This window comes from Mastacembelus armatus, chromosome 16 (genome assembly GCF_900324485.2).
Source record: "Mastacembelus armatus chromosome 16, fMasArm1.2, whole genome shotgun sequence".
Taxonomy (NCBI): domain Eukaryota; kingdom Metazoa; phylum Chordata; class Actinopteri; order Synbranchiformes; family Mastacembelidae; genus Mastacembelus; species Mastacembelus armatus.
In genome coordinates this window covers 25,198,990-25,223,271 of record NC_046648.1, presented here as the reverse complement: position 1 = coordinate 25,223,271, position 24,282 = coordinate 25,198,990, and the positions used below count along the sequence as shown (strand labels likewise).

General features: G+C 45.8%; 1 protein-coding gene across 3 annotated transcripts in view; it reads left to right on the top strand.

Moving 5' to 3' along the window:
- The first annotated feature begins 1,039 nt into the window (after positions 1-1,039).
- Positions 1,040-24,282, top strand: part of LOC113136153 (CREB-regulated transcription coactivator 2) — a 29,385-nt gene continuing 6,142 nt past the window's right edge. Inside the window, exons 1-15 of one of the 3 annotated variants that reach the window (XM_026316671.1) lie at positions 1,040-1,255; positions 5,961-6,062; positions 7,307-7,423; positions 9,689-9,750; positions 12,660-12,728; positions 13,550-13,656; positions 14,757-14,783; positions 15,364-15,443; positions 16,258-16,304; positions 16,713-16,978; positions 19,481-19,950; positions 20,616-20,918; positions 21,011-21,220; positions 23,224-23,295; positions 23,975-24,182. In XM_026316671.1, coding sequence (XP_026172456.1) covers positions 1,082-1,255; positions 5,961-6,062; positions 7,307-7,423; positions 9,689-9,750; positions 12,660-12,728; positions 13,550-13,656; positions 14,757-14,783; positions 15,364-15,443; positions 16,258-16,304; positions 16,713-16,978; positions 19,481-19,950; positions 20,616-20,918; positions 21,011-21,220; positions 23,224-23,295; positions 23,975-24,182 — 2,314 coding nt within the window. In that variant the 5' untranslated portion in view covers positions 1,040-1,081. The remainder of the gene's footprint in view (positions 1,256-5,960; positions 6,063-7,306; positions 7,424-9,688; positions 9,751-12,659; positions 12,729-13,549; positions 13,657-14,756; positions 14,784-15,363; positions 15,444-16,257; positions 16,305-16,712; positions 16,979-19,480; positions 19,951-20,615; positions 20,919-21,010; positions 21,221-23,223; positions 23,296-23,974; positions 24,183-24,282) is intronic. The other 2 variants (XM_026316672.1, XM_026316673.1) reach the window with 2 other exon arrangements.

The following is a 24,282-nucleotide window of genomic DNA, read 5'->3' as shown; positions in this document are numbered from 1 at the left end:
CACATAAAGTCTAGTTTCCAGTTTTACACATTTTCTACCTCTGAATGAAACAATTTCATTAGTTTCTGTTTTTATTCCAAGATGGTCTGATCAACCACAAATGAACTACAAACAGTTCCCACAAAGCCTTTGTGGGGAGAGGTGGGGCCTGTTGTCTCAGTCCGTTATATCCATTAACTGAAATGTGGTGGAGCATCACTGGATCAGGTTGGACTGTGACTCTGTGATAATATCAATATAATGGAATTCAGGCTGTGTCATTTTTAAAAACAGGAGCGGGTCGGCAGGTTAAAAGCTAAATCTGATTGATTTTAAAGAAGTAAAAGTTGTGTCTGATGGTTTCACTCAGAGTGAGCCCACACTTTTCTCCAGGAAGTCACTGGGTCGTCTGAGTCACCGCTCATTAACATATCTGAGGAAGAAGCTGAAGATGAGCTTCCGCCACCTCAAGACCCTGACCTTTGACCCCTGACTCCGCTACAGCAAAGGTGGAGCAGGTGAAAAGAGAAAGACATGTTGGTCACAGCACCGTCAGCAGCTGGGGTTGTGTGATTAAGGTGCAGCAGCTGACACCTGTCGGCAGGTGGCGCGCATCCACTTTAGTCCAAAATGCAAAGATGATCTGTGCTTGTCAAGATGACCCACTCATTAATGACTGAACAGAATCAGTTTCTCCTGCTGTTGTTTCACACGGACTACAGATAAAAACTGCTGCTGTTTGAGGCAGTTTGAACTGTCACATGATGCTGCATGAGTCAGATAATTAATGTCTGAATAATCTCTACATTAACTGACAATGCAAATAACCTTCAGTTCGTAAAGAATGGGAAAATAAAATTATACTAGGCACGTGTTAAATAATAGTTTTTATTTTGTTTAGCTAAGCTATTTATCCGTGCGTGTTTGACCATTATGGATAATAAACTCTGTATATTCTTCTTCTGTGGCTGGAGCGCCTGCGCACAGGGACTCGTGTCTTCCGTCCCCAGAATCAGCAGCAGAGTGAGACCTCTTCGCGCTCCCGCTGCTCTCTGCTGAAATTCGTTCCACTACGTCAAATCGTCCCGTCCGCTCGGTGAAGATGTCTGCGACGGGTACAGGCGGCTGCGGACCCGGACCCGGACCCGCCTCGGGCACCGGCTCCGGGGCTTCCAACCCCCGAAAGTTTAGCGAGAAGATAGCGCTGCACACCCAGCGGCAGGCCGAGGAGACGGCCGCTTTCCAGGAGGTGATGATGGACATCACCTCGACCAGGGTGAGTCTGAGACGGGCAGGAGGAGGAGAGCTGCCCGGAGGAAGAGAGGCCTCGCCTGGGCTGGTCAGGCTCCGGGATAACGCTACGTGCCGCCCCTGCTGACATTTGGCACTTTGAGGGCAGATAAGAGCTTCAGACGACAAAGAGTCTGGTTTTTGTGAGCTCCGCGGCGTCAGCAGAAAATGTTGTCGCTGCTTCTCGTCCGTTTCCGTCGCTAGCCTCGTTAGCTTTAGCTCCGGGAGCTAACTTGGCTTGTTTACTAAGTTACGTCGCTGCCATCCTGTGGGAGGACGCCCTGCCGAACTCCGTTCAAAAACCTGGCACTTTAGCGAGACGTCAGCTGCTGCCGGGCACACATTTAACAGGCGGAACACAAGTTAAGGTATTTTACAAATCACCATGTTCTTCTGGAAAATTCGGCGCTCAGGTGAGACACGAATTAGCCTTTCAGCTCCCGACAGCCACAGGTAACCTTAGCTCGGACTGTCACGCCTCCAGGAGCGCAGCTACCTGATGGACAGGTGTGTTTGTTTATAGGAGCCTTACAGTTTGAAACAACAACCGAACGACGCTTTTTACTGACCAGTTTTATTTGTGCGCCGCGTCTTTACATAGAGTCCGTAGATTTTATTCTTTAAATTAAATTTTTAGTGGAGTTTGGTGTAACTGTCTTGATGTATAGGCTGTGATCGCTCAGACAAACTGGGTAAAGAGGCTTTGAGCTAATTTACTGGAAGCTGAATATTTGTGAAGGGCCCACGTCTTATATCATTTATTTAACCTTTGTTTTGTCAAGGAAAAACACATTGAGACCAATAAATCCAGTCATTAGTAAAGAATAGAGCATGATTACAGTTCGAAACCTTATAAACTTAGGAAACAATAAGCTCCTACAGCAAAGCTTTAAAAACCCAAACCAAAAGGATGAAACCTGCTGACAGGAACGTTTGGCTGAGCAGCAGAAATCCTCCTGGTGGTTTCTGCGTGGACTAAACCTTGACCAGGTTTGTCCTCTCCGCTGTTCTTAGCCTTCAGCCTGTGATGTGGAACATTGAGATAATTTTTTCACTTATCTTGTAAAAACTAAAAGCTACTTGCTGTGTGTATCTGCTGAAGTATCTGCTGAAGTATCTGCTGAAGTATCTGCTGAAGTATCTGCTGAAGTATCTGCTGAAGTATCTGCTGCGTACGATGGACTGTTTTCTTTCCTCTCAGGTGTTATGTTGTTGTTGTTTTGTGTTGCTCAGGTGCATCACGCCAAGGTAAACTGTCACAGCCAATCACAGCCTGCGATTCTTCAGCTCACTGTGATCACCTGCTTCCCAGACAGAGCGAAGGTTTTCACTACACAGACATGACCCTTTTAATAAGATAATCGATTCGTTCATTAGTAATCACCACCACTGTTTTGATAGTTAGTGGTTGCAGTGGTTTGTTGCCTAATTGATCAGTAGGTGACAGAGCTATTTAGATAATTGATTCATGTGTTAGTCTTTTTTTTCACAATAATGCCAAATGTTTGTTGACTAAATTGTTAATGAAGATCAGAATCACCAGATTTATCAGTAAGGAAAGAAAATAAAACCACTGAAGCTCAAGAGTAGCAGAGATGATCCGGCTTTGGACTCCTGGTCCTGTCTTTATGTTCACACTTGCATCAGATGCAGATTTGAGCCTTTATTGTTTCAGTTCATGACATTTATAGTTTAATCAAAAGACCACACAGGAAACCTGAAGCCTGGTTGTATTTCAGACGGGAGGAACAGGCGAGTGTCGGGGGGCTGGTCCTGGTTCAAGCTGGACCTGACTATAAGGAGCACTTTTTAGCTTCCTGAGCAGTAGAGCCGACTTCCTGAAGGAGTCTTGTCCCCGTGAATCTGTTTGACACACATTTGGGGTCCTGACAGAAGTAGCCAAAGTACAATAGTCCAGTGTTTGTGTTAGTGATGTGAAACTGCTGATGATCAAATAATAGTTTCAGTGATTCTTAAAGCAAAAATGCCAAATGATTCCTGGTTCCAGCTTCTGAAATGTGGAGACTTGATGCTTTGATTTGTCATACAGTCGGTGAACTTTGGTCAAGCAGGCGTTTTTACTATTTGTACATCAAGCAAATCGACAAAAGGAGAAAATAATGGTTAGACGAGTTGGTGTCGCCGTGGTCCAAACAGGAAGGTTGACTGACAGTCAGAATGGTTGGTAGCTGCAGTTTTACGAGATTTGGTGTGTGACCCCGGCTCCTCCTCCATTTACTGACAGTACCACCCTCTGGGCTCTGTGTCTTCTGGGAATTCCTCTTGCCCCTCTTCTACACACACACCTACCCACCCACACACGCATGCAGGCTGCAGTACTAGTGTGTGTGTGGTCCAATCAGCTAATAGCATCAGGGTGTGTGTCGTGGTGGCAGCTGCAGCGTCGTGTTGAAGCTGCTCAGTGTTGATATGTTTGTGTGTCGGACTGAAACATCGCAGAGCGTTTTCATTTGCTGCTGCGAAGCCTCGAACTCAGACACACATGTAGAGCTTTTAAAAACACCACAGATGGACAGCATCTCTGTGGTCAGTTTATTAGGAACACCTCACTAAAACCCATACAACAGTCCATTCATTGCAGTTTGAGTTGTCCTGACAGGTGTTTCTGTTATTCTGTCCATTTGCTACAGGCGTTCCTAATAAACTGACTGACTCCTGAGTGTGTGCAGGAAATGTGTCATGAAGTTAGTTTCAGTAACTGATGTGTTATGTGCTCTTAGCAACAGCACCTTCACTATCAGACGTTAAATAAAGGCTGCACCTCATGATGGGACAAGCTCCAGACCTTTAACCGTGTTTCACGGGTCCTTCAATTCTCTGCTGCTTGTTCAGCCCATTTTTAAATTATGACGTTTTATGGAAGTACTGGTGTCCACACTAGGACGCACTAATGTCACTGAAGTCATCCAGTCTGTGAATAATTCTTGTTGGTACCTTCATGTACTGGTCGTACTGGTTTTCACTGGTGCTCTAACGGTGACACGGGTTAGGGTTAGCACCGTTTTACAGCGGCCAGCTCTGTGCCACATGCTGCAGGAGCGATAGTCCAGATCCAGTAGCCAGGATGTGACTATGATCAAACTGCTGCTTGTCTGGGGACCGGACATGTGTCCGTGCTGGGAAACAAGACCTGATGTGTGCTGACATGCTTCCATGTGTCTGTCTGCGGTGGCTTGCGCGAGAAAAGAGAGCGTGGGTGTTCAGAAATGCGTATTTCGATCCCTGCTGGTGTTCAGGTTTGTCCAGATTTTGATTTGTTCAATTCCTCTTTTTGACTTTTTGTTACGCCTCGTTCTCCACACTGGTTCAAGGTTGCAAAGGTTCTTCTTAGATTTATTTCTGTTGCAGCTTTCAAAACCTCAGCATGATGGAACAGCCCCGGACACAGAGTGTTAGCAGAACTAAAGGAGGCAAAGCAAAAAATACAAACACATCAGCTATGAATGGCAAGAGCATCTAAATGAGTTTTTAGATGTTTCTAAACCTGCAGAAAGTGTTTGAAGCCCCACAAGCTAAGGTAAAGTGCAGGGGCAGTAAATGCACTGTCACTTTCATTTTGACTGCTGCTGTTTGTTCTGTTCTCACTGAACAGACTGAATAATTATTTGGTGTTTGTCACTTTCTCACTTTGCAAGTCCTGTGTTGCTTCATTACGGGGCCGTTCTGCGTGCAAACGGTGGTTATTGTCTGTGTTTGCAGTGAAATGTTTGTAGTTTGTTTGAGTCACCAGCAGGTTGGTCTTTAAGGGAAGAGACTGGAACAAACATCTGTGTTTCTCTTACCTCTCAGCTTGTTTTCGGACTTCCCTTCATGTTTCTCAAACCTGCCCGTGTGGTGTGTTTTCTGTAGTTTGTGAATTTCTTCTTGCTTTTCTGCATTTTTTGCAACGCAGCCAAGTTCATAACAGTTTGAACAAGTAAGGACAAGTGGATTTGCAGCCTGTAGCGAAGTTGATGGAGCTTTGCATTTACTGGCTCAGCTCGTGTGGTTCATCGGCCTGTGCTGCTGTATCAGAGCTTGGACTTGGTGCCACATACTCGCTCTGCGGCCGCTGCTCTTATGTTCCTTTGACGAGATGATTAAACTTAAACTTGACCTGTGCTGAACCACATCACCGTTTACTTTGAGAGCGATTCTCCTCTCAGGCCAAAAATTAGTTGCGTTCCAAACCCTGAGGCTGATACCTGCTGCATTAACCTCGACAGTGTAACAGCTTTAAAACACACCAATAATTTGAGTTTATTAGTCTTGTAAAGGAAAGTGTGTGATGGTTGCCAGTGGTTTCAATAAGCCAGGTTTTAAAAAGACAGTAACATACAGAGAAGGACAAGAGTTAAATTAGTTCATCACACCAGAACCTGGTTCAGCGTATGGGTCTGTGCCGTAGACCTCCACTGTCGACCAAAAAGTCGTTGGACTTTAAAAATGATGAATTTAATTCATCTCCATTCGCCATAATTTACCAGCCACACTTCTTGGTGGAGCAGACGCTGTAGTTTTGTCATGCTGGTTGTCCATACTGCAGGTTCACTGTGCTCAGACTGTAAAGGCCCGTTGGACTGATGTCCTCCCAGTGACAGGATGACGCATCTCTTTTGGTTGTTCTTTTCTAAATATCTTCATCCTCTGACTGTTAATGTCTTTTTTCTCCTCTGCTTTCGTCTTTCCAGCTTCAGGCTCAGAAGCTTCGTCTCGCCCGGAGTCAGGGTCTGTGTTACGGCGGCTCATTACCCAACGTCAACCAGATCGGCAGGAACCCTCAGGACTTCCAGGTGAGAACCAGCAGCTCCCACTGCTGATTCACTCAACTTCTGTTGATGCTGCATATTTCACCACCACCGCTCTTCCAGAAGCACTGCAGGCTGTGATGTCACATGTTTTAACGTTCTGGCTTATTAGAGAACACACCACTGTTACTACCACTACTCCTGACTCTTGCAGTTTTACTCATGCCACTACTGTCACTTTGAGTACTACTATCTTCAGTGGCCTGGTTTAATTAATACTTCTGTTAGTGCTTCTACGACAGTTACTACTGGTACACTGTGCTCCTGCTGAGGGTAATCCCACTACCACCACTGCCACGTCCTCTAATGCTCGTCCACTGACGGTCGTTCCTGGTGTTGAGATAAAAGCAGGAGTTTGATCCTGAGCTGTTGCGAGGACGGGATCTGCTGTGTCACCGCAGCCTTCAGTTCTTCAGCTCTGAGTCATCAGTTTTTCCCATCAGCTCCGCAGAGCCAAACTCTTTCTGTAATGGAAGTTTTTCATCAAGATCACCGTCTCCCCCTCCCTCTGCTCCACGGATATCAGCTGACTCTGCGCCTGGTTTCCACTGCCCTCCTCCTGCTCTGTCTCCGAGCTCAGACCAGGATGACGAGAATTTGGCAGCAGGTAGTGGGATGTTTTTGGCTGCTCGGCTCCACCGAGCTTCTCTGGGAGTTTACAGGATCTGGGAGGTTGAAGCCTCTGCAGTTTGTAAAAGCAACGCTACTTTGAAGAACTGACTGGATTTTGGCTTTTTCGCACAAATGCAACATAAGGTTTTTGGCTGATGCATTTGAGATACAGTGAAAGCATAAAATATTTTTGATGCCACAATAGCCCCAGCCCCCCTGAGAAACAGCGAGTTAAAAATGTTTGGTCTGTATTTTATCAGTCCTCAGTGTAGTGTCCCTGCAGCAGCTGGCAGCTGAAATTAGGGCTGCATCCAGGAACGAGCTAAAAATCATATGAGCAGCACTTGTCTTTAATAATTATCCAAGAACAATGATTGGCACTCTACCCCACTTGTTAGCAGCTGAAATAGACCAGTGTGCTGATTTTTACAATTCACATGAAGGTGCACTGAACCCACCAGGACGTCTTTGAAAATGTCCCTGAAGTGAAGATGATGTGATAAGGAAACTGTTCTTCAGTTTCTCTGTGCTGCTGTTTCCTGTTAAGGGACGTTATTAATGCAAACTATTTGTACATGAGCCTTCCAACACAGTTTACCTCTGTCTGTCCCTTCCAGGGCTCCTTCCCCTCCACCCTGGAGTCCAACCGCTCGACTCGGCATCACGGTCTGGTGGAGCGAGTACAGAGGGACCGCCGCTTCATCTCACCGGGCCGACCATACCGCAACCGACAAGTATCCTTCAGTTATCCAACACAGGAACCTGCTTCTGGTTCCTCCTAAGATGTTGACCTTTAAAAACAAATTTGTTGGGGACTATTTTCAGCAGCGGATTAATCCACATTAGGTCTGTAGTGAGTATTTGTGGACGGTGAATGACGGACCGAGTCAGAATAAACTCCAGTGTGTGTTCGTGCTGGTGTGACAGTGTGTGAGAGAAAACACTGGTTGGTTTTCGGTTTGGTTTGAAGGCCAACTGTGCCAGCGTTACTTTAACAGCCTCCCCCTGACTCAACATCAGATTTCTACCTCATGCATCTCTCAAACCTCTCTACCTCATGCTCCTTTTTCAGCGTTTGTGTTTCCCCACATTCTGTGAATTCCCCTGTCAGGTCCATCCAAATCGTCACGCAGTGCAGTGCTGTGAAACTTCACAGAGATAAAACTTCACACAGAGATATCGTTTCATCTCTGTGTGAAGTTTGCTTTATGGGATCTTGGCATCAGGACAGTTATCTGTTTTGAGGTCATAGCAGCAACACAACATGCTTTTGTTCCAAAGATGCTCTGCATGGAGACAATTTATGCCCTTAAAGAAGACGCTGATAGACCAGCGTGTAACTCAGAGTGAAAGTTGTTCTGACATATTGTTGGTACTTTTTCAGCTGCATCTGCAGTTGTGGGAATTTGACTTTAAAAAGTTTGTCCTATTGTTTCTTCTGTAGGTAACTACATAAGAAGTTACCTACTATTAGCTGCTCTAGAGGAAAATAATAATATATATGTAAAATAACGAACTGGAAGCAGCACAAAACGGTGAACAGTGAAAACTGATGGACCAAGGTTTTTGTCCACTCATTACAGTTGAATCGATGGGCTCGGAGGGGGCTCCAGTTTTAAAGGAGATGCATATCCATTGTTACAGGCCGGTTCTTTCCACTGGCCTCCAGCAGCTGTGGGACAAATTCCCGGCACTAAATTTGTGCTCAGGAGGTGACACTGGATTCCGGGTACCTTCGGGGGGGGGGGTGTCGTCACTGTGGACTGTGATTGGTCGGGCAGGTGGGATGTCACAGCACAACAAACACAACAACAGCAGCCACCATTTTACCGCTGCTGAGACTGAGACAGGAAAGTACCAACATGCCCCCGTTGAATTGGGGTTTGTGAGAACAGACGTTCAGAGGAAACAAACCAAAAACTGTACGAGGGTCAAACCGGTGAGAATTCACAAGATGAAACCAGATTATAGCAAAATACAGGATTACAACGGCACAGCGGACCAAACCAAAACTCTATGATGTGGATTAATGAGCTGTTGTGACGCAGAGGGAACCTGCACCGAGCTCCAGGGTCCCTGTAGATTTACCCCCCATCATTGGTTTGTGCTGCCACAGTTTGTCAGCTGACAGTGTAAGAACAGTCCTGGTTTGTTACCTCATTTAAAGGCCCTGTCATGAATTGGACTCCTGTGTAAAATCTAATTTTAAGTGCTTGTGCTTATCTGATTCATGTTTTCAGTCTAGTACAAATTATGCAAAGCTGAGCAGGAATAGGGTTTTCACAGAGACCCAGCACCTGGTTTTTACCCTGGGACCAGCAGGTTTCCTCTGTACATGCCTGATTTTTAAACCTACACTGAGTAGGGTTAAAAATCTGTGACAGTACTAGCATTGTTTCTGCCTGTTGTCTGTCCCACAACCACAGACTTTCTGTCCTTTCAGTCAGACCACAAAAGTCAGAAGGTCAGCTGGTCTGGTGTCTCTTTAACTGTCTCTCTGAGAAGCTCTGGTTTGTAAAATACAGTGGAAACACAAAGAAGAACCTGCTACCAAAGTCTCACAAGGTTCTTAGGAAATCCAGTTTATGGGAAACCACAGATTAAAGGATGTGAGGATCCTGCAGCACAAACCAAATTCTATTAGACAGTCTGAGTCCAGTTTAAATAAATGTCTGTGCTTGATTCACACAAATATAAAAGTTCAGCCTGAACTTGTGCACTAACCAGGCAGTCTGTTAAGTGGATCCTCCGTCCAACGTGTGAAAATGTGGCGCTAGAAACAGTTTGAGTGTGAAACCGTGCAGTTGGTGCTTAAAACTGTTCTGTGAAGGGAAAAACAGTTTTGATCAGTTTCAGCTGTAGCTAAGAAACCTCTTCGTGTATAAACAGAAAAATGAGTTTTAGTTTTAGTTGAAACCAGCAGTGGAAAGAAAAACTCAAAAAGGTTATGAAGAGGTCAGTGCGTCTGCAGCTGTTTCCTTAACCAGTCCTCTCCCCAGGTGGACAGCTCGCCGTACAACGCCGGCCTCCTGTCCGCGCCCCCCGACCCCAGCTGGAGAAGGTATTGTGTGTTAACCCCCCCACACCTGTCTCTGTGGACACGTGGCTGTCTGCAGGGACGCCTGCTTTTTTCCAAAGCATCTTGTTTGAGTCTCTGTTCCCACTGCTCCCGAGCCTTTCTGAAGCCTCTGTGACACCTCAGATGGTTTAGAGAGCCACGTTGACCGAACAAAGAGCCACATGGGTTCATGAGTACGTCACCGCTTAATGAGACTGAGACACAGTGAGAGTTTATGACAAAAACACATCCAGGTCCAACAGAGCACAAATAATACACCAACATATTTAAAATATCTGCAGGTCGTAGTGTTTAAAAACTCATCACCAGGAAATACTTTGATAATTTACTTCAACCTCGAGTTTACTGAAATGCAGCTTTTGCTGTGAGAAACGTGTCGACTATATGTTGTTGTCTAAACACAAACACATTGACAAGGACCAGCTCTGTGCCCCAGACCAAGTCGAGGATGATTCTCATGGAGCGGCTCCCTCTGAGGAAAATGACCTCGGGCTGCAGGGATTCATGTTGTGCGTCTGGAGGACAGTTCTCTCCCTGAGGCTGTTCAGCATAGTAAATCTTTAACGCCTTGGGGTGTGATGTTGTTTTTGTGCTCTTTGTGTGTGTGTGTGTGTGCAGTAGGTTTAATAGTCCATATATAATTTGTGGGCTGTACTGTACCTGTACCAGAGCTGAGCTCACCTCAGATGAGGAAAAATACTAAGTGAAAAAAGGAAATATCTCAGAGTAATTCAGCAGTTGTCCCATGTGCACAGTCAACCAGCTTGACGTGTCCTGGCAGGTATTTTTACCTCCCTAATTCAGGTTCATGGAGCATTTATGTGTTTTCCATTAGACACCAGAGACCACCACACAAAGACAAACAGGGACTACAGCTCTATACCCTTGCACTTCATCGTCTGATTAACACTAGATCCGTTTGCTAACAAAAGGCCATGATGTGGTTGAAAGCTGCCCAAACACATTTCCTTTTTTATGTAGTTTCAGGTTTTAATTTGTGTGATAGTTTTTATTTAGCCGTGGACTCAAACTAGAAGTGTTCCAGAGAAAACCAAGACAATGACTTCGGTGAAGGTCGCGTTCTTGAGAGTCACTGAGCCTCAGGGCTGCTTTCTGTCCGACACTGAGGCTTCACAAAGGTTTTCATGGGTCCTACTGAAGCTGCTGCTTTGGTTCATTTGCCTGTCCAGCAGTTACACTAACCCCCAGACACTTAACAGGAAGCTGAGTTGATTTTAGCCGGCATCTCTCCAAACCTGAGTTGGTTTTGAAGAGCCCTTGGGTCTTTTTTTCCTCTTTTTTGGCTTTTCTTCTTCTGGGAATCTGCCCTTTTTTCTTTTTTGGCTTTTTCTTCTGTTCTCTGCAGCCGTTTAATTTTCGCCTGCCTGCGTCCTTTTTGGTTTTCTTCTAACAAGACAATAATACCCTTCAGAGAGAGACTGGCCTCTGTCCACATTCACAGAAGGTCCACTACACATCACAGCACACACACACAAAGGCAAAGACGCAACAGGGTGGCAAATGATGGCCAGTTCTTCCCTAAAGCCTGACAAATAAAGACTGTTTAGGCTGTTTAAGACTGTTCGACTCCTCCGCCTCTCACTTTGTCAGGTCAACATCAGAGAGGTCAAAGGTTTCACAGATCCCACCTACGCTTTGTGTTTTTGTCTTAAAAAGCTCTTTCGTCACATTTTTGCCTCAGGTCTGTTTAGGCTCAGTCGGCCTAATTTCAAGTGAAGCAAAAAGTCTGAGGAGCAGAGCTTTGGTAACAGGGCGTCCTGCCAAGCTGGAGGTTTTGGTCAAAACAAATGTGAGTCCAGTTCCTGTAACCTCAGCTCAGCAGGCTGGAGTTTGGCTGTGCTCTTCTTCTGTGGTGCCAGCTAAAGGATAGAGGTCTGGAGTTCTTCCATGTTTTTCATAGTTATAAACAAAGACAAAACCCACCAAAACCTTTTTGCGATTTCCCAACATTGTCCAAGGCAACTAGTCAGCATGGAGTTTAGCAGCAAATAAACACAGATCAGACACCACTGAGATCTGTAGTTATGATACAGGAAATGATGAAAAAGGGCTGGTCTCTAACATAGTGAAAAAAGGCAACTTTGCACCAAACAGAATGAATTTGCAGTGGAACCAGTTTAAGCTTATCTGACCCAGTGGAACATGTCAATAGGTCAAATGACAACAGGGTCAGAAGGTTCTACCTTTGAAGGATAAGTCCAGAGGGATTCAGTGTGTGTGTGTGTGTCACTGAGTCCAGAGACTGGCAGCACCAATGAATGTGGTGAATCCAGAACGTGGTTCAGTTTATCGGTCTGTGCCGTAGACCTCCATTGTTGTCCAAAAACTATTAAAAACACAGCAAGGAGCCACTCCGCTGACCTGGCTCACATGGTTCTTCCTCACCAACAATGGGAGGCCCGTCTGTTTCCATAAACCAGCTCCAGACGCTGCTGTGACCAGAAAGAGAAGCTGGAACCAGAGCATAGACCAGTCGACTAAAAAGTGACGGTTCTCAGCTGCTGGAGCTGGTTTTTGGAAGAAAACTGGCTGGAGTCTGAGCAAAATAAGAAAAACCTAGAGAAAGAGCAGCGTGGTCTTTGAAACTGAACCAAATGTAGTGTGGTCTGTCTGTGGAGCAGGGCAGGTAACTCTACCGTCAGCTGGATGCAGGTACAGGAACACACTGAAACTGCACTGGCTTCACAAGCCTTCACCTGTCAGGTGACACGCCAGCCTCCCTCTGTCCTTCGCTTGCTGCCTCCATCTTCCTCTCTGTTGCTTTTCGAGGCCACGCTCCTTCTTCTTCTTCTCCCCCCTTTTTTTCTTTCTTTTCAATGTTCTTGCTCGGTGGAGGAAAATAACTTTTTGTTCTTGTTGATCATGAAAAGGAATTGGTCCGGAAACTTCCATGGGGATAAAAGCCAGTTGTTTCGTCTCCCCACCACTGCACTCAACAGGTGAATCCTCCTCATCCTCTTCCTCCTCTACCTCCTTTACTTCCTTCTGTTCTTCCTCCTGCTGGCCACCCTGCAGCTCCGCACACTGACAGTGGAGCTGTCATAGACAAATGTGAACTTTACTTTGGAACGTTTTATTTCTTCTTTCTTGACCTGCCCATTAAACCTTCACAGATCCTCCTGTAACTTTCCTCGTCTCTTTTAATCTTCGTTTGCTTCTGTTCACTCCACTCTCCTTTATCTGCAGCACCTGAGCAGGTAAATGTTTCTGCAGTAAAGTTCAGGATACAGCAGAAAGTAAAATCAGGTTCACCTCAACAGACCAAAACAGGATCAGAAGCTGCTGCACAGTTTTTGTTACTGCTCAGGTTTTTGTGGCTTTCTAGAGTAGTTGTGTGAAATGTCTTTCATACATGTTGCATACATGAGTGTGTATTTGATTAACAAAGGGTCACTGTTTGCTAATCTCCTCTCGCTCTTTGGGGACAAAAGTCCTGCTCCTGTGTGTGAAAAACAGAAAAGATCATTTACCTTTTGTTTTTGACACGCAGCTGTGGCTGGTACGTTCAGCTGAGCGTCACCCAGATATTTCACCGAGTTGGAGATTGAAGCTCATCTGACCTTCAACTGCTTCTCGGAAATGTTCTCTCTCTCTCCCCCTCGGCCCTTAACTCTGTGTGTGTGTGTGTGTGTGTGTGTGTGTGTGTGCGTGCGTGCGTGCGTGTGTGTGTGTGCGTGTGTGTGTGTGTGTGTGTGTGTGTGTGTGTGCGCGTGCATGTGTGCGTGCGTGCGTGTGCGTGTGTGCGCGCGCCCCCCCTCAGGACCAACTCCGACTCGGCCCTCCACACCAGTGTGATGAACCCTCCCACAGGGGACCCCTTCACCACAGGGGGACCCACTCTAACCCCCCAGGGCTCCAGGCGCAGCGGTGAGAGAACAGCTCGAAACAAAAACACAGATATGCTATAAAAAGATCACAACAAAACACAACCTGCTTCTACAGATTTACACTCTGAGATATTCTGCTGTTCCTGTTATTATTTTAATGAATAGAAAGATTTTAAAACAGCTCTCAGCTGCTAAATCATCACAAATGAAAATACAAAATACAACAACAAGAATTGAGTTGTCAGTTTAGTGAAACTATGTGCAGTTAGTTAATGTTGGGGTGTCACAGTAACAGCAAGCACAAAGCTGAGAAATCTGTGAACTTGGGTATATTTTTCAATATATTTAATCTAATGAGTAATAAATGGAGCAGCTCTTTCAGATGATCCAGTTCTCCCTGTCACAACTTTTTTCATAGCAGCTTCATAGAAATATTTAGGTTAGTCATCATGTTGCCAAGGATGTTTGTTGAATCTAATAACTGTAAATTTAAAGTGTGTATACACAGTAATAAGATCAGATATAAGATTGCAGTTCTTGAGGCACAGAGACATTGAGCAGACATCGAGATTCGTTTTTAATTTTTAAAGGCAGGACACATGGTGGAAGAAAAGGTGTCCCGTTTGTGATCCCTGAGGGACGCCAGTGTCACTCAGCTCAGGTTTTGAACAATGCGACTTGTGAACTCATATATGTATAAAATCAACATGGTCTGCATGCTCTGTTTTACACAGTTTGTTGGATAGTTCAGTATCATTTCACAGCCTTTCCAGACCAGCTGCGATGTGTTCTGTTAGAAAAATCGTAGGGGAAGGAACCTGTTAGTCGAATCAGGAGCAGGAAGAGCTTTTGCTGAAGGAAAGTCATTTATCTACTGTTGCTGCCTCAGGCTGGGCCACTTCAAAGCCCAGTGATGGAAGTGAAAACGGTGTGGTGTGTTCAGGGCACACGGTGATCTCGGGATTTGTTTTTAACTTGGATGTTATGCAGCGACCTGTTCATTGTTAAACTGACTTTTCTGGCCTGACTGAATGGCTCACAGGATAAAGATCTCAGACTAAACAGCAGAGTCAGGATGTTCTCAGCGTAAACTGAAGCCAGAATTTCCAACTCAGTCAAACCTCTTGTGTCTTTGTGCAGGTCAAAGCGAGGGAGAGGGCCGAAGAAGTGAGTTCTACACAAACACATTCACAGACCCTGCTGTCAGGCTTTAGGCTGTTTCCCTTCACTGGCAGATTGTCAGAGACCTGAATTAAAGCTCAAAACACAAACAGTCAAACACACCTGGACATTTTACTTATAGCCAGGATGTAAGTGTGGTTACGATTTTAACGTGCAGGTTTTGGTAGAATATCAAAGTCACATTGTAATTTAGTACATAATGTAAAAATGTTCAGAGCCGTGGTTAAAAACCCTTCCAAGAGAAATACAAGTCTGTTGTAAATACTATTTTGTGAACGATTTAATCGAGAATCAAAGCAGAAAAGTTGTGTAAAGTTGTAGACGCTCAGGTATAAGTCACCAGTAAAAAGTTTGGGCCTGTTCTCTTGCAGTGATTATTTTGAACATTCCTACAAATCGTTTCTCCCAAATATTTTCTTAGGATCATTTCCCAAACTGAGATACTTCAGTATGTGTTGATCAGACTAACTACACTGACAGTACCTGATAATAACGTTCTCATAATTATATAGAAGCTCAGAACTTGTGTACGTAAAGATTCAACCACTACTCTTTTGTCCCCCAGTGTTTCCGTACCCGGTTCCACCCATTGAAGAGAACATGTTGGATGACGGGAAACTGCTCAAACCCTGGGACACCAAGAAGGTGCAGTCTTTAACAGCCCTTTGGTTTTGGCTGGATTTTCTTGTTTCACTATTCCTCAACTAGAATTTTTTATTGCTTTACTCTTTGCTTCACCTCAGTTTGCACTGTTAACCTCTGCTCAGTTTCCTCTAGCTTTAAGTTGGTTTGTATGTTTCTCCAACATGTTCCCTCGAATAGATCATTTACATGAAGACAAGGCGAGTTTATCTATACAGCACAGTTCATACACAGAGTAATACAAACAGCTTTACAGAATAAAAGCACTAATTCAAAGTGCTTTACAGAATAAAAGCACTAATTCAAAGTGCTTTACAGAATAAAAGCACTAATTCAAAGTGCTTTAAAGAATTAAAGCACTTAGTGCTTTTAAGAATAAAAGCACTAATTCAAAGTGCTTTAAAGAATTAAAGCACTTAGTGCTTTTAAGAATAAAAGCACTAATTCAAAGTGCTTTAAAGAAATAAAAGACAAGTTAAAAGTACAAGAAACAGCAAATAGTGGGAGATGAACTTGAAATAAAATTAATTAATAAAATTAATAATAAATAATAAATGAATAGGAGCCTGAGTGCAGATAAATCACTTTGGATAAAACACTGTCAGTTGTCATATGTTATATGTCAAGATAGAAAGAAAAGCTTTTAGCTTGGACTTAATCATTGCCAGAGATGAGGGAAGAGAGGACGTGGATCCTCCCTGTCCCAGTTAATCCCTGCAGGTTTCAGTCACTGAAGAAATCGTAATAATCGATTTGCAGCGTTCACACCGATGATTTGTCAAAGGGATCTGATTTTATTTTGGTTTTTTGTTCCTAGTTTCCTCTGTCGTCCCGACCCAAGTCCTGTGAAGTCCCTGGCATCAAGTGAGTAACGTGTTCATACAGCACATCACACACCACCTTTGTTCATTATTGCTTTGGTGCGGCCTGAACTTGGATTAGAGCAGCGAACGAGGTCGTGTCAGGGATTTGGGGTTCTTTACATCTGGCGCCCTGCAGGCAGTAATCGCTCCTCGCTGCTTCTGCTGCTTTTGTGTCAGGAAAACAAACAGTGTCATGTAGCAGAGTCGTCTGCAGCCACAGAAATCGGGTAGTGAGGTGGCACAGAAAGTCAGAGCTCCTGTGTAAAAATGTAGACGTTTAATAATGAAGACTGTGGAGCTGTTGTAACATAATTCTGGAGTGCTAAATAACATGTGCTGTGCTATGTAATGTTTATTATTATAATGTAATATTAATATTTAACTGACGTCCTGTGTTCCACCCTCTCAGCATCTTTACGACCCCAGAGCAGCCGTCCATGCTGACCCATGGTGTCCCCTCAGCCCTCAACACCGGTGGCTCGCTACCCGACCTCTCCAGCCTCCACTTCCCGTCCCCGCTGCCCACGCCGCTCGACCAGGACGAGCCCGGCTACCCAGGATCCTCCTCTCTGAGCGGGGGGAGCAGCACAGGCAACTTAGCGTCCACGCTCACACAGCTGGGCATCAATGCTGCCAATGCACCGGGAGGCAACGGCAACTTCCACCACGCGTCAGGTCTGTGCTCTGTGTGTGTGTGCGCGCGTGTGTGCGCACGTGTGCATGGGAGTTTAAACCAATGACAACTGGAATATGTTTGTCAGTCTGGTCCAGGTTAAAAAGAGGAAATGACACAGTCATTGATGTTTAACATGGTTAGAACTGATTTGTTATATTGGTATTTGTGTGTCAGATGTGAAAACAGTCGTGATGAACCTGCAGCTCTGCTCCTCTTTATGCAGCTTTACCGTGGGTCTGGTCCACAGCTTTACTGTCATAGTGCTCCTGTTTTTCTGTGAAGAGCTATTTGCAGTTCAGGTGTTCCCAAACTTTAGGAAAATGTCTTAGAGGAAGGTTCTGCTTGGAGAGAATCTGAGAACATGATCTGACATGTAAAAGAAAATGACGGTGAACTCTCTCACACACACAGTTTACAGACCCAGCTCCTGCATTACCTCCTGTACACACTGTAGGTGGTTGTGCACAGTCTGCCTGTGCAGCGAGGGATTATTTTCACACACTGGTCCATTAGGACTTTACAGAACTGCATCTCATTTTATTTTACTCTAACAAAAGCATCTGTTCCTCAGCTCAACATTAAATTTCCTTCCATTCTAATAATAGATGGACTGTGGTGCAGAATAAGTTCATAGAGAGACTTAACAATATTCTAGAGTAAATATATGATAAGTTGCACATTTTAAATAGGACTGATTGGTCAAAACCAGTATATCCAGTCCGTTATGATGCAGCTGTCCTGATGGTTCAGTGATGGTTCAGTCCTTGTAGCTGGGACTAGTCTCTGAGCTGCCTGCCTGCTCGTTTGTTGTAAATCTGTCTGGGTACAAGCTCAGCGACAGATGTGCAGGTTAGCAGAGGAAGTAAGTGGGTGAGCGTGGACGAGATGAAACGAAGGGGGATGTACAGAAGGGCAGCGCTCTAAATTTAGCCTCAGAGAGAAAGAGGAGGATTTTTTAGTCGGAGGTACGAATGCAGTCGGAAAATGTTTTAGCGCTTGTGAAATGATTGTACCGACCACAGACAGGAAGCTGCTGTCAGCTGAACCTCAGGCTGCAAACCTGACTCTGGATCGTCGCGTGTCCTTATAAAACTGTAACCCTGGAGCACAAAGTGTCACCTGGTACCTCAAAGTTGTGTGCATTTAGTTTGTGTTTGGGTGTGTTTCAGTTGTGTTAAATAAACATTTCATATTTTTACTTGTCCCAGTACCAGAGAAGAGTATCACCATAAATGTCACACACCTTCCAAATTTACATGGTGGTTTAACAAGTAACAAAAAAAAAAAAACACCAACCAAGCAGAGTTTCCCCTCCTGAATAACAATTACACAGAACTGACGATGGGGTTTGTTCATCAGTCCCAGACCTTGTCATCTGGCGAGTGACCTGCACCACAACACTCTCATGATCATTTCCCCTTTTACTCCAGTTCTGATGCTCAAATTACTGTGAAATATGCCAGTTGGGTTCCTGCTCCCCTGAGGACCGTCTCATTCGCTTTCCTCCAGCGCCGCCTGCAGGACAAGTCGTCAGCTTTGTGCACAGACTGGGCAGATAATCATGACATTTGCTGGGGGTGGGGGGGTCGACGTTGGTTTTGTTGATCTGCTCTGTGGTAGCGTCAGTGAAGCAGCAGCTGTAAGGACACTGCTTCAGCTCACTGAGCATTTTTATTTTCCTGCTCCTGTCCTGTTCCAGCTTTTGGGGCCTGTGTTTTCTTCTTGGTTCTACACTTAAACCAGGTCAGAGAAACCCACAGAAGTGCAGTTTCTGGGTGAACCTGATGTAGTGAGGCTATAAAAAGACGTCTTCAGGTAGGGAGGGCTTGTTTGAAGACGATGTGAATGAAGACGGGACGGTGTGTGTGTTTTTCCACCTGCTCTGATCACCTGGGGAGGAGCTCAGGTGGAAACAGGCCGGTCGTCTCTCTGTGGGCCTGGTTGACCAAACAGACTCTTATTTTTAACTGAAGCCACAGAGACTCGTCCGTGTGCAGAGTACTCCTGTAGTGCTTGTTGCTTAACAAGGAGCCATGTGAGTTTTATTCCATAATAGCAGGGACATGAAGTTCTATCATTTTTTTCAAAGGTGGGACCTGTTAAAGAGTCGATTGTTGTCACTGAAGCTTAAGGGTCTGAGCCTCCGTTGTTGTCCAGAAACTATTAAAAACCCAGCAGGGAGCCACACGGCTGACCTGGCTCACGTGGTTCTTCCTCACCAACAATGGTGAACAACGTCTAGAGCTGGTTTTGGTTTTACTGTGTGACTAAATGTCACTGTTCACCCTGCTGGAGGTCATTTTGAAGGGCCGTCCGCCTGATCACTTATTCCTGGCTTTAGTTTGAAGGTATAGATTTTTTAAAATTAGTCAGTCAACACATTAACATTCTTGTTGTTTTATTGATTGTGCAGACTTTATAGGTTTCATCCTGAGTAGTGCTCCTGCTGTCTGGGCCCTGTTGTTTCTGCAGTCTGAGTGTGTTATATTCTCCTTCCTCAGGTCTCCTGGCGTCTCTACAGGGCACGCTCAGTAACCCCTCCCTGCAGTCGTCACTAAGCAACCCCAACATCCAGTCATCACTCAGCAGCCACTCCTTTTCCAACTCCCTGAGCTCCGCCTCCCTGCACTCGTCCCTCAGCAACCCCTCGCTGCAGTCGTCCCTCAGCTCCTCCCCCTCCCTGCCGTCCTCCCTCAGCAGCCAATCGCTGCACTCCTCCCTCAGTAACTCCTCCCTCCAGTCGGTTTCCAGCGGCAACCCCAACTATAACAGCGGCGTGGGCGGCTCCGGCTCGTGCTCCTCCTCCTACTCGCCGCTGATCAGCGGACAAGGTCAGCCGTCGCTCAGCACGTCGCCACGGAGACGAGCCCAGCTGTCCCCGCTCATCCTGCCCATGGGAGGGGAGCAACGGAGGCATCACTCCAAACAGTTCTCGCCCACCATCTCGCCCACCCTGTCCTCCATCACACAGGTAACACACACACCTGGACAGGTGGTGTCAGTCTGTCTGGATTTAAAGCCAGAGGAACAGGAGGGAAACTTTACTCACCAAACGCTGATGTTGAGGGTCAGTTTAGGAGTTGGACCCCATGACATCCAAGTCCACAGCAAAGGGTGCCAGTATCTTATGCTGGTCCTGAATCCACAGAGTCAAAGCTCATTTTTTTCAGCTGTAGTTTTTATCTTGGTGGTTTAGATGTGATCAGCCCGTCATGGTCTGTTTTGGCGTCTTTCACCGTGGGTGGAGGAGATGAAGGCGTGAGTTAGACTCAGTTTCATATCCTCCGTCAGTTGTTGAGTATTAACCACAGTCAGAAAATGTCTCATTTGGCTTTTATGACCTGAAGAATCGGTGAAGGCCTAATAGTTAATGAGCGATGTCCAAACTAACTCCTCATTTTTCTCTTCATGTTTAATGTTGTTTTGCTCGTATTTACTTACTTTCCCTTAAAAATCAACAAACCTGCCCTTCACAATAAGATGTTTGCCTTTAATGGTTGTGTGAGGTTAATGTTGCAGAGCTGATGTACGGTCAAAGGTCATGTCCAGATTTATGTGTGAGGCTGATGATGTGTGTTGAGGTGTCAGACATTCCCACCTGAAGACTGCAGCTAACACCCCCCCCTCCCTCCACAGGGCGTCCCTCTGGACACCAGCAAACTGCCTCTGGACCAGCGGCTCCCCCCGTACCCACTCAGTCAGTCCCACCAACACCAGCCTGTCCCATGTGTGGCCGGCTCCCAGCCTGCCCAGCAGCCCTCTGCTCTGGGTCAGCACCCCCACCAGCAGCCCTCTGCGCTGGGTCAGCACCCCCACCACCAGCTGCACCGCATCCAGCAGCCGCGGCCCAACGCCCAGCAGCAGCAACACTCTGCGTCCATGCAGCAGCTCCACCTGCAGAACCTTCGCAACCAGCACATGCAGCAGCACTTTGGAACAGTGAGATTGTCCGCATTTGTAAAGAAAGACAGTTCCCATCCTTTTACATGTACATGTGTAGCTCAGCTCAGATTGTGTTGTGTTGTCTGCAGCAGCAGCAGAGGTCAATGGGCCCGCAGGTGAATACGACAAATGCGTTGCTCATTAAGAACGAGGGTGCGTTGAATCCGTGCATCCAGAGCTCCTCGTCCTCTCAGTGCCAGGTCAAACACGAAGCAGAGCATCAGGTGGAGCAGAACAGCGTTGGCGGCCTCCCACAGCTGCAACAGATCAGTCACAACTTTGCCACAGACCTGTACAATGTGAGTAATCACAACTGTATGGAGCAGAACATCTCCACCAAAACAGCCAAATCCGAAGTCCTGCTAGTGCCCCCTAGAGACTGCAGGGTGTATTACAGGCGTTGATTAGAAATGTTGAGGCCGTATCTGTTTAGTTTTACCAACAGAAGCTAAAAATGACAGGTCTGTCCTGAGAGCAGCGATAAAGCAAAGGTCAGTTTATCTTCTGACAAGCCGCTACATTTTAGTTCTTCTGGTGCTGACAGATTAGAAAGGTCAAATAATCAACAGTATTTTTCAGCCAGTGGTGGATACAAGGTGAAATAATCTCTGTCCCAATAATTATTCTTCATAGTACAAGTCTCTGGACATGTGAACACATCATCTACAAATATAAAAGTCTGAAAATGTTAAAGGTTTCACTGAGCCCTGCTTTGCCCAAATTTAGCCCAGAGTTTTTCTTAGATGGATTTTGAATCTTTCTGCACACAGAGCTCCATGGAAACAAACTGTGTTCATCCAGAGCTCAGAGGGTCGATGTGTTGAGCTGCTGAATCTTTTTTATTTGGGCCTGCTCTGTGATTCAAACCAGTTCACCTGTGTAACCCGGTGATCCTTTCCTATTTGTCCCACTTTGCCTCCATGTGCCGTCCATTTCCATTGTGGTAGAAGTCAGACCCATTTATAAACCAGTATCTACACAGCCATGTCTTTGTCAGTGCCACGTAGTTATATGAGCACATGTGCTAATTTGCTTTAATCTCCTGTCAGAGCTTGAATGTCACTGCTGCAGAAACACATGTTAAGGAGGAACTGATTGACAGGCACATTTATCTCCGAGGATCAGAGGTGTCGGGTTCTCGTCGTCTGACGTGACGCTGAGGTGAAATAAAAGAGAAGCGGCACGTGGTGCTGTTTCTGAAGTAGCAGTCACTGTGTGCACACAGACTGTGACATTTGATCAGAGCCGGCCAGGCGGAGGCAGCCTCAGGGGCTTTTCTTCAGCACGGACACGTTGACTATACTGAGTTTCTTCAGGCGACACGCGAGGCCATTTGATGGACTCGCACCTGCCAGTGACATCAGGTCCCACTCTGGAAAGGCAGTTAAAGCCGGGGTCTCCTGTTACTGCATGGGGTCTGTTTATGGTTTGACATCTGATGCTTGTTGTGATTCAGCTGCCAACACCCAACACAAAAGCTTCTGTGGCTCCATGGAAAAATGGCAGAGAAGGGAAGAAGAGCTGAAGTGTTTACAGATGAGACTTTTAGCAACAGTTTTCATCATATTTGTCTGATAAATCCTCAGATCTACATACTGACTATAAGCAGCTGTACAGCGATTCTAATACTCGTTTCCAAAGATTATAGAGCCTAAAAACTACAGAAGGAATAACCATCTGTGGTTTAGTGCAGTGGGAATCTGAGGGTGTAGTGGAAGCCAGAACTCGGCGTAAGGGTTGAACAAGTTGGAACAGGAACAGAGACGGGTCAGATTCCTGTTTTAAATGAGCCGGAAACACGATGTTTTATGTAACAGTCCGGTCGGTCTCAAGTTGACGTGGTTTGTAGTTGACTCCTCTGTGCGGCTGGGTCTCTTTTTCTGTCCTGACACACTTCACATGGGAAATGTGGCACAAACAAGTTATTGTGAGTGCAGACAGCCATCATTAGTAAGTCTGTAATGCCAAACAGCCATGTCATGGCACCGCCCCCTCATCGTATAATCTCACGTCCATGTGCTATTCTTACACTAGTTTAAAACATGGATGAGCAGCCACTGGTCAGTTGTTGGGTTTGTCCTGTGGTGACACAGCTGGTCTGTTTCATTGAGTTCAGTTGTTATTGTTTCTGTTTCTGTCAGTTTAGCCTTGTTGAGTTATTAATATCTTGTTGCTCAGGCTGAAACAAACTAATCTCCACACCAGGACAGAAGAGACACATTACAAACTCAGTGAATTCAACTTGTAGGTTTCAGCTGCTGTTTTGATGCCGGTCACTCAAACACTGACTGTCTTTTCCCAGGATGCCTTGTTCAACTCTCTGCTGGACGACCCGTACCTGAGCCTGCAGCTCACAGGGAAATCCAACCAGCAGGTAACGGGCCGCTGTCACATGATGTCACCTGAAGCTGTAACGACGCTTTTAAACTCAACAGGTTTTGTTTGTGGACATGTTGTCCTGCTTTGGCACTAGAGCTTATGCAGGCCAGACATGTCCATGTGACTTCGCTGCTGCTTTTCCTTGGGGTAAAACGTCAGACGGGCATTGGGGTCTAAATGTGTGATATTCAGTTTCATCTAGTTCCAGGGTTCAAACACAGAAAGATAACAACATCAAGATTTACTGTTTCCTCCCAGTCTTACTGAAACTCAAAGACTCTGCTGTGGGAGGATTTCAGAGACTGGACTCGAGCACTTGAAGTTCACAGAAGGTTCCAGTCAGGGTTTACTTTGGTTTATTGGTCTTTACGTGGCCCCGGGTTATTTGGTCAGATATCCCTCTAACACCACAGAACCCTAGAACCTCAATTCCTTTGTCTTCAGTCAGCCTAATGGATTTGTTCTAAACCCCATATGAGCCCAAGACCATGTCAGCACAAATTCCAGATGATGTTGGTTTGTACAGCACAGCTGCATCATGTGTCACCGATGATGGAATAAATCATTCAGGTTTTTATGGAGATTTGGATCTTAAAAAACAGAATCCTAGGGACTGTCAGTCACCAGAACCCGCCGTGACCTTCGGCAGCTAATTCTTTGCTCTTTTTGTCCAGTTCACAGCAGAGAACCAGGGTGAGGTTCTGTCCCTGAACCACAGCGCTCTGAGCTGCAGCAGCAGCACCGACAAGAACCAATTCCCCTCCAACACCCAGGGGTCCCTGGACCTGCAGGAGCCTGGGGACCAGCAGCTCCTCAACAACCAGAACCAGAACTACGGCGGCGGGGACCCACGACACAACGTGCCCAACATCATCCTCACTGGTCAGTAGAAACTGGTCTTTGTTATGTGTAATGTGTCCGGCTTATATTTCAGTTGTTTAAAGAAAAGAAGCCCCAAACACAATGACCAGTGAGACCAGGA